General features: G+C 43.1%; 1 protein-coding gene across 2 annotated transcripts in view; it reads left to right on the top strand.

Annotated features, from left to right (window-relative positions):
- Positions 1 to 9,739, top strand: part of TXLNG (taxilin gamma) — a 61,590-nt gene extending 51,851 nt beyond the window's left edge. For both annotated transcript variants that reach the window (XM_081809116.1, XM_006736660.3), the window contains 3 exons: positions 2,955 to 3,047; positions 5,632 to 5,727; positions 6,740 to 9,739. In XM_081809116.1, coding sequence (XP_081665242.1) covers positions 2,955 to 3,047; positions 5,632 to 5,727; positions 6,740 to 7,060 — 510 coding nt within the window. In that variant the 3' untranslated portion in view covers positions 7,061 to 9,739. The remainder of the gene's footprint in view (positions 1 to 2,954; positions 3,048 to 5,631; positions 5,728 to 6,739) is intronic.
- Positions 9,740 to 10,138: the final 399 nt, after the last annotated feature.

Raw genomic sequence — 10,138 nt, 5'->3', positions numbered from 1 at the left:
TTACATGCCGGGGTGTTGGCCTGTTTTCCTTGATCTTGGGAGGGTTCCTCTCTGCCTCTAGGATGCAAATGTTTGTTTCATTCCCCAGATTAGGGAAGTTCTCAGCCACGATTTGCTCAAATACATCTTCTAGTCCTCTCTCTCTCTCTCCACTCCCTCCGGGATTCCAATTATTCTGACATTGGAACGCCTCATGGTGTCACTTATTTCTCTGATTCTATTTTCATGGATTCTGAGTTGTTTTTCCTGGCCGCCTCTTTTCCCTTTTTATCTATTATTATTGTCTTCCAGGTCGCTTATTTGCTCTTCTGCCTCAGTTACCCTAGCTGTTAGATTATCTAGATTGGATTGGATCTCATTGATAGCATTTTTAAGTTCTGCCAATTCACCTTTCATTTCTGCCTTTAGAGACTCTATTTTGCCATTAATTGATTTCTCCATTCTAGCCATTGTCTTCACAATTGCTAGCCTGAATTCCATCTCCGACATCTTGGTTGTATCTGCATCCATTTGTAAATCTGCAGCATAAGTCATAATCTCTTTTTCTTTTCTATTTTGGGGGCTCCTCCTCCTAGTCATTCTGTTGATGGGTGTTTGAGGGAATGTATAGAGTCCAAATTATTGACCAGAACCCAAGCAAGATGCACCTGTTTTCTTGGGACCTTAGGGTTGCTGGCCTCTTGTTTTCCCAGCCTGTCTTATGGGGGAGGGGCCTGCCGTGCTGTTCCTCAGGCTCCTTTATTCTATCAATGTGGAATGTCACATTTATTGATTTGTGTATGTTGAACTATCCTTGCATCATCATAGGGATGAATCCCATTTGGTCATGGTCTGTGATGTTTTTAATGTGCTATTGAATTTGGTTTACTAGTATTTAGTTGAGAATTTTTGCAGCTGTATTCATCAGGGATGTTGGCCTGTAGTTTTCTTATCGTATCCTTATCTGCCTTTGATATCAGGGTAAAGGCTGACCTTATATAAAATAAGTTGGGGAGTGTCCCTTCTCTTCGATTTTTTTGGAAGAGTTTAGGAAGAATTGACATTCATTCTTCTTTAAATGTTTGGTGAAATTCACCCATGAGACCATCTGGGCCTAGGCTTTTCTTAGTTGCTTCCCTGTTTTTCAACCCAAACCCTTTAAGTTTGTCCTAATGCAGTCTTTCTCTGCATTTGTCTTAATGTGGAGTAAGGGTAGCAGATGCTGCCTCCCCACTCAAAGGAAAGGTACAGAAAAGACTTTCCATGTCTTTATGGACATGTGAAATTAGGCGTTTACCTATAGTCCACCCTTTTCCAAGTAACTAGATTACATTCTGTTGAAAAACGTATTCGTTTTAAGTTTATTAAATAATACATTTATATTTAATGTAAGGTCTCTGAAGTAGTTCTAAAATGCACTGACACATTGAGACTAGTCTGAATCTTTATGAGCCCCTCTTTTAAATGCTGTTTTTGTCTTTGGGCATGTTTTGCGATGTGATGCTTATTTCCTAGAAAAGTAGCCTAACTTTGAAAATTCAAGAAGTTTTTTGAACTTTGCACTATAACCTAGGATTGTGCTAGATTGCTTCTAGGAAATTTGAACCCCTTATTAGCTGTGTAAACTCAGTTGCCCATATAAATGGAGAAGAGTGTTGATGTGGAAAATGCATATAAAGTCTATTTATATACGGCTTTGGAAGATAGACTTTAATGTGGGAGTCCTTGCCAAGTCTCCAGTGCAGAGCACTGGAGGACCCTTCTGTGAAGCTCCCAGGCAGCTCTGATGCTGTTGGGACTGTTACTGGTGAAACTTCTGTTGTCAGCGATCTGTGTCACCCTGGGTCACGTTATCTGATCATTAGTTTGTTGCCTTTGCTGTCCCATCTTCCTTTTCCTAGTCCCTAAATGTGGCTGTCCTTGCCAAGAGTTGGTCTCATTCCATGCTCTTACCATGTTAATTTCCAGCATTTGTTGAGGATAGAGTCGAATTGGTGTTGGTTGACCCGTTGTTCTGTAATGCAGGCATGTAAGTCCAGGTGTGAGGGTAGTTGCCACTTAGGAATTACCCAGTGTGGGCCAGCATTGAGCTTTCCGATGGGACAGTCTACCTGGATGTTCCATCTTCAAGAAAAACAGCTATGAACATGCATTTAAAACTTCAGATATTCTACAGTGCACCAGGGATAGTATGGTTATTATAAGCAGGATAATTTACAGTATTTGAAGTGTACTTTAGAGCCATGGTCCCCAACATCCAAATCAATCAAAATCAAAGCAGTCAAAAGACCCCATCCCACTGAATTCTACCCCCCTCCCCAAGCCAGTGCTTCATCTTCTGTTTTGTTTTCCTGCCTCTGTTAAGGAGAGAGCTATCCTTGATACCAAGCTAAGAACTGTGCAGGTGGTGTTTTAAAAGAATGCTCTTGGGGCACCTGGGTGGCTCAGATGGTTAAGCATCTGCCTTCAGCTCAGGTCATGATCCCAGGGTCCTGGGATCGAGCCCCACATCGGGCTCCTGGCTCAGCGAGGAGCCTGCTTCTCCCTCTGCCTCTGCCTCTCTCCCTGCTCATGCTTTCTCTCTCTCTCTCTCTGTATCTCTGTGTCTCAAATGAACAAATAAAATCTTTAAAAAAAAATAAATAAATAAAAGAATGCTCTTTTTGCATGGACAATTTTTCAGATACAAGGAGAGGAAATTGGTGGATTGGAGCTAGTAAATATTTGTACATTTTAAACATTTACATCTAAGGATGTTTAAGTCACCAAAATTTCCTAAGTTTCCATGAATTTCTGTGGGTTATAGAACTTCAGCTGTCTCTGTGTGGTAGCCAAGGGCTGGGTGTATGTTCTTATTTCTGTCACTTGTAATAAGTAACTAACGTGTAACCATATTATGTCCTTTTAGAAAGTCTTTTGGAATCGTTTTAAATTGTTTACCAGGAACTCAGAATATTTCATACTTTTTTATGTAGCTTTCTCTTTATATGGATAAGTTTGAAGAATTCCAGACTACCATGGCAAAAAGCAACGAACTGTTTACAACCTTCCGGCAGGAGATGGAAAAGGTATTTACATATTTTAGTAGAATATGACCTAAAAGGGAATTTATAGAAGAAGCTGTTTTAAACACGGTCACGACCTGGATGAGTTGATGTTCTTATTGTACAGTCTTCATTTCCTCTTTTCTGATCCTCCAGTGGTGTCTCATTTGGTCATTTTGCCCATGGTGTGCCCCACGTAGCTAGTGGTCTCTCTGCTTATTTTAAATACTAGCTTTATTAAAGTTAATTCCTCTATTAAATACAATTTGTTGTTACACATAAAGTGGTTTCTTTTTTGTTGTGTCTTTTACCCCTCCTTCACAAAGCTCTGTGTTTTTGGAGATTATTTAAAGACAACCAAGCCCAGAACAGTAATTACACATTTTGGTTGGTTGATTTTATATATACATACACACACACACACATTTATGTATGTATCTTTATTTATATGTAATCAAAATATGTCAGTGTTTCCACCTTTTTTTTTTTTTAAAGTAATCTCCACACCCAACATGGGGCTCGAACTTGCAACCCTGAGATCAAGAGTTGTGCGCTCCACTGACTGAGCCGGCCAGGTGCCCCAGTGTTTCTACCTTTTTAGCTTTTTTTTTTTTTTAACTACCACTGAATTCTTTCTACTTCAACCAAACCCATTCTTTCTTTGGCTTCTTTTTAATTTTCCTGCCTACGTTAAGGAAAGCGATATCCTTGATACCAAGCTGAGAACCAGAATATATACATATGTATCTATCTGTCCGTCCATCCATCCGTCCTTATTTTATGTGGCATATTCCCCTTAACATGGGGCTTTATAAGATGGTGGTGGGTTGGGGAGAAGTAGAGCGGTGCCTGGCACTTTGTAAGCATTCAGTAGATGTTAGTTGTGACTATAACTAGATCTTACATAGTGGCTGGGAGTGTGTGCTCTGGGTGATGTCCCAGTTGCATCATATAATGTGTGACTGGGCACAAGTTGCTTAACCTTTCTGGGTTTTCCTCTCAAAATAACAAAAATACCCCCCATAAAGTGGAGTATTTCAGACAGTGCTTGGCCACGTTAAGTGCTCAAATGACCACCTTCAGGTATTTTTAGACCCGGTAACCTGGAGAATTTGGTGAGTAGTGGATTAGTTCTGCGTGCCAGTCCTTTCAGCTGAGGCTGTAGTCGAGGGCGCTCTTGTGCACAGCGGGCGCCTCAGCTGGCCTGCGGCATCCGCGCACTGTTGAGGCTGAACGGAGTTTAAGACGGGCTCTCCAGTCGCTGTCCTTCGCTGCTCGTGGCGGAGAGATCACTGTCGGTCAGCACTCAAGCCAAATCTTGCGCGAGCTCGTCCCGTGGCCTTGTTGCACTGTGCCTTGTGCTGCAGTTTTGTGGGTGATCACCCACAGCACAGGGCATCGGCGCTGTTGTAGCCTTGTCATCCCTGACAGCACCTGGCTCGGTGCCCCACCTGGGACCAGAGCTGGGCACAGTCAACAGTGCATGGAGGAATCTTGAAAGCGGGCTCAGTGACAGGCACACAGAAGTCTCATGGGGAATTTCTGAGAACTGGGTTCTTGTAGTACAGGTTTAAGAATGTTCCCCGTGGGCGCCTGGGTGGCTCAGTTGGTTAAGCGACTGCCTTCGGCTCAGGTCATGATCCTGGAGTCCCGGGATCGAGTCCCGCATCGGGCTCCCTGCTCGGCGGGGAGTCTGCTTCTCCCTCTGACCCTCCTCCCTCTCATGCTCTCTGTCTCTCATTCTCTCTGTCTCAAATAAATAAATAAAATCTTTAAAAAAAAAATGTTCCCCATATTTGGGGGCCCATTCAGGTTTTGCTAAAGAGAGAAGTGAGTTGTGGGGATGCCCAAAGCTAAGGATAAAACTACTACTATCTTTTTCTTGGTCACGGGAATGTTCCCAAAGGGACACTGCCTATAGTTTTTTAAGATTTTATTTATCTGACAGAGAGAGACACAGCGAGAGAGGGAACACAAGCAGGGGGAGCGGGAGAGGGAGAAGCAGGCTTCCCGCTGAGCAGGGAGCCCGATGTGGGACTCGATCCCAGGCCTCTGGGATCAGGACCTGAGCCGAAGGCAGACGCATAACCAACTGAGCCACCCAGGCGCCCCTATAGTTCTGAGATTGATGTGGTCTTGGAGGTTGTGGTAGATCAGCAATTCTGAATCTTTGGGGGGAGCTGGAAACCCCTATGCTTCCAAGAACCAGACAAAGTAGTTTAATGAATAGAAAACCCCTAACCTGGACATGTTTTTGTACAGCCCGGGGAGGTCTCCTTGTTAACCCCAGCTGGAATGAAAGACGCACTCCAGCCTAAGTTAGAGTTCACAGTGTGCTGTCTGACCGCTTCCTCCATGTGCTGCTGCCTCTGAAATTGAGGAGATTAGGTTTGTTTTTCTCATCATTTGAAACCCCTACTTCGGTTCTGCTGCTGCCACCGCAGGAGGCCCTGAGATCAGCTCTGCTGCCGACGCACAGACATAGTGGTCCGCTGCGCGCGGCTGGGGCAACGATGGGGCTGGGGTGGAACAGACCTTCTTGTGGTGGGACAGGGTGGAGAGAGAAATGGAACTGAGCATTTACATTTGCAACTGTGTTGATTGACAGATGACAAAGAAAATTAAAAAACTGGAAAAAGAAACCATAATATGGCGCACCAAATGGGAAAACAACAACAAAGCACTTCTGCAAATGGCTGAAGAGGTGAGGTAGTTTCCCATGGTGAAGGTGTGTTTGTCATCATGGGGACTCATGAAGCCCCAGCACCTAACAGGGCAGGGGGCACGCGGTGACACCACTGCCAGAGTTGACGGCTCTGGCCAGAGCTGGGGGAGGGGGGGTAGCGCCGTAGAATCTGCACAGGTCTTTCAGGCTTGCAGGTGGGGGGCCCTGAGGGAGGTACTGCATTTCCTGCCGTGCAGTTGCTTAGCCCAGGCTTATGCTGGAGATGGCCATAAAGCTTCGAGACTTTCCTTGCTTCTAGAGCAGTGATTTCTCAGTGGAGCTTGCGTCGAACTCGAGCTTGTTAAGACCACGATGGCTAGGTTCCACCCAAAGTTGGCTCGACTAGTTCTGGGGTGGGGCTGCAGAATCTTTCTGCCAAGTATCCAGGTGGGGCTGATGTCACCGCCACGCGGCCCATCTCCAGAAATGCTGAGCACATTGCCCAGGGCAGGAGTGCGGAGAACAATTCTGGTGCCTTTCTTTTTGCTTTGACGGAGTCTTCAAAAAAAGGCAGCAAAGGAGGAAAAAAAAAAATTTTTTTTTTTTTGCCAGCTGAAATGTATCCTCTGCAGATACTAAATTTCACACCTTGCATCTTGTTCTCACCTAAAAATTGGTAGAACAAGAGAAATCTATGTAGAAAAGAATCCTTTTCTGTGTTTAATCAGGCCCTTAATTTTTTGATCTTTAGCTTTGTGAGGAGTATCTTAAAATTTTCTCAATAGTTGATCAATACAAACTGTTTTTAAAAGTGAATTTTGCTTATTTCTTTTGTCACCCCAGAACAGTAGGAACCGTTAGAAGTGTCACGTGGTACCTGTAGATAGGTATGCAGCGAAGCTAGCTACGTGGTCAGGTGGCGTGTGAGGAAACAGTGTGGTCAAGAGGTGATTAAACGAGTTGTTTCTAATATGGCTCAGGTTAATTTGTTTGTATCCTTTATAAAGTGATTTGTATTCAGCGAGGTTACATGATTCTTTTTTCCTTCTAGAAAACTGTCCGTGATAAAGAGTACAAGGCCTTTCAAATCAAACTGGACCGGTTAGAGAAGCTGTGCCGGGCTCTTCAAACCGAGAGGAACGAGCTCAACGAGAGGGTGGAAGTCTTGAAGGAGCAGGTCTTGGGGAGAGCTGCAGGTGACCATCTAGCGCTGCCTGGGACACAGCCCTGCAGTGGCCTGGTGGCCCCCAGGGAGCCGAACACTGCTTCTACAGGTGCCCCGGGAGGCCCCCTGGAGGCCATGCCCAGGGCCTCAAAGGAGAAAGCAGCTGTGTCCGCAGGCGCCGCGCCAGGTATCGAGTCCGTTGACTGAAAGGAAGTATGATCACTGTATCGAGAGCTATATTTTGTGTATAACTTTCTGTTAGTAGTAACTATTGTTTTTGTGGTGAAAATTTTCTTACTTTTTCTACCATATCTGTATTTTCTTAGAACTACTGGACTTACGTGGTACAGGAGGCTGCTTAGCGGTTTTGAATAGTTTTCCTCTCTACATTTTCCTCAGCCGTGTTGCACATCTGCTTCATTTCCCTTCATTGGAATGCATGTGACCATCGCCTTGTCCTATCTTCCCTGTTCCTTGCACAGAATTATTCAAATTTCACTCAAGACAGGGCCGATCATCACAAGGGAACTTTGTTCTGATAATGGTTCCTTGATGTGAAAACAATATTGATTCAAACATCCTGCCCCCACCCCCCCATTAGTATTACACAAAATCAAGATGATTAGTTTTGTCTAATAGCCCACTTACATGCCAAGTAAAAATAAACTTAGGGTTGGGTCAGAAATAAGCATAGCATCTTTGAATCAAATTAGCTTTTTGATAATATTTATATCACTTGACAAATTGACATGGCTGCAAGCCTCGAATACTCAAAAGTTTTGGCAGATTACGTACATAAAGGTGTCACTTTTAAAGTAGTATATACAGATCATTGGACAAACGAAACAGGCTTAATGTTTGTGACTAAAAACAATCCTACTGCTTTGGTTTCCAGGTTAGAACTAGAACCCGTGTTTGAACTTGGACCACCTAAATGTTCACTGTGGAGTATGGTGGTTTGCTTTCAGTTTGGGATTTGGGTACGCATCCTCCCCTTCCCACAGAAGGCGGCCATCGGTAGTTGTCATTTTAAGACAGGGTTAAGTTCATGTGTAGCTTTCATTAAGCAGAAGTCCCTCCACTGCCATGCTGCCCGCTGGCTATTTGAAATTTCATGTTCAACTGTTTTTGCAAATCCTGCTAGCAAAGTTCTCCAGGTTTTTAAAACGGGAATTTTAATTGTGGATTATGCTAACTGAAATGGGTTTTATTTCCAAATCAGAAAGACTGAAACCCACACTTTTAACTTGGGAAGACTTGGCAGAGAGTTTAAGTAGTGAGGATCTATGATGCTTTTGGTCTGATTCTCACCCCTTTTCTTAATTACAGTGTTTTAAGTAAAAAGCCAGTAGTATCATCAAGGTTTCTATACTTGCACTGGGGGACCTTTCCGTATGAAGCACGTCACTTCTGAATTAGTTCTTTAATTTTCCTTTGTTCTTAACAATGTTGAATATGGCTGAGTTATGCAAATGATAAGTCAGGTTGCACCATGGAAGTTTGGACTTTGTCCCTGATAAAATTTGCATTGAAATAATTTATGAAATAAAGAGGCTCTACTAGAATTGATATTAGCACATTCCACGGAGCAAAGCTATCAAACTGACAGTGAAATTGCTCACTGGACTGAATCCGGCCCGTTCTGTCCAGTTAAAAGCGTTTTCTCTTAAAACTGTCTTTGTAAAGTCCTGTCATATTCATGGTCTAAAGTGGGTTAAAGGAATTGGAAAATTGTCTCATAGAAGCTTCCGCCATTGGTCACAGGAGTCAAGGGGCCAGACAGTGGAGGAAAAGAAAACCACAGAGCAGGTGCTCTCATTACGCTGTCAAAAATGAGTCGGAAGCAAAACAAATATTCTCCTCCTCCGATGGCCTCGCATAAATACTCCTTTCTGCTACTAGATGAAATGTTGGACTCATTTCCCCTAGAGGAAATGAAGGTATATATCAGAAATATAATCTACTTTAAAATTCGTACTGATGATCCTATTTCAAAGAACTCTGCTGGATGTACAGCTCTTACTGTTGAAGCCATTCGTGTAGCCCACCACGTTTCTTTGTGGTGCTTGTCTTGTGTGGAAGATGTAAATCTTGGACGCGCTGCCTATTTTCAAGGGCTTTCTAAAGCAATGTCATTAACAGTCCTTGGCCTGCTGCTTTCGGCTTTTACTAGGTATTTGTAGCTAGATGCGATTGTGGTATTTAAAGGAGCTCGATTCTGTTTGGGATGCATGAGGGGTCCTTTCCTCCCATTACCCTGTGAATAAACACAAGCGGGCCCCTCTGCAGCCACCCTCCTAAAGCAGTCACCTCACCAGCCCAGTGTTGTGGCTTTGTAGCACACCCTGTATCCACCGTATTCTAGAACACTGTAATGCTGTCAGGCTGGTCCAGAAAAGGTTTAAATGTCACATTTCCTTCAGTTGCATTTGTTGCACCATCATGCAATCTTGCTGTGTATTATTTATAGTGGCGGTAGACTCCGAGGAGTAGAGAATACTTGGGTCTTGGATCATGGACCATTTCATCCTCAGACTTATTAGGAGTACATTTCTTGGTCTTGAGACCAGTGTTTTTTAGTTATGTATGCAACTGCCTTTATTACACCTGGTTATCACAATTCAATTCTCAGGTGTTGCAGAAAAATCTACCTCTTTCAGACTGTAGATGGAAATAACTGTGAAAAACAAATGCAGAGATCTTCTAGTTTGTGCTAAACACACGGCTTTATTTTTACAGCCCACGTCTTTCATGAGGATACGAATTGTTCAGAGGCAGTCTTGTTTTGCTTTTCAGAGACATTTTGTAGAGATTTTTCACTAATGTGAATCTGATTTTATCTACTCAATTCTGTATAGATTAAGTAAATATGTATGATAAATTTAACAGTTTCTGTGTATTTTGTTGCACATGTGACCTTACCTGTGTAACAACCACAGGGACCGCTGTAGATGGTTGGTTTCTCAGGCCTTAGAAAGGATGGAGCAGCAGCTCACCCCTGGGACTGGGTGGCAGAAGACTCATTTTATGTAGCCAGACCTCTGTGCCTATTTTTTTTTTTCTTTAGGAAAAAAAGACTTAAAAAAAAAAAAACCTTAAGTTCAGCGGCTGTCAAACCTTAAAAAAAAAAAAAAAAAAGACTATGCGTTTCCACAAGTCTTGGCTTTTCCTAGCACATCCATTTGAATAGCAAGAGAATTAGGTATATTATAGAGGTAAATAGGGAATGATCTAATTTGAAGATGAGCAAAAAGTATTTAAGCACATACAATCAAATATAAGAGG

Source organism: Leptonychotes weddellii, chromosome X (assembly GCF_054177405.1).
Source record: "Leptonychotes weddellii isolate Sample4059 chromosome X, ASM5417740v2, whole genome shotgun sequence".
Taxonomy (NCBI): domain Eukaryota; kingdom Metazoa; phylum Chordata; class Mammalia; order Carnivora; family Phocidae; genus Leptonychotes; species Leptonychotes weddellii.
The sequence above is the reverse complement of the archived record's forward strand: the minus strand, read 5'-3'. Positions and strand labels throughout refer to the sequence as shown.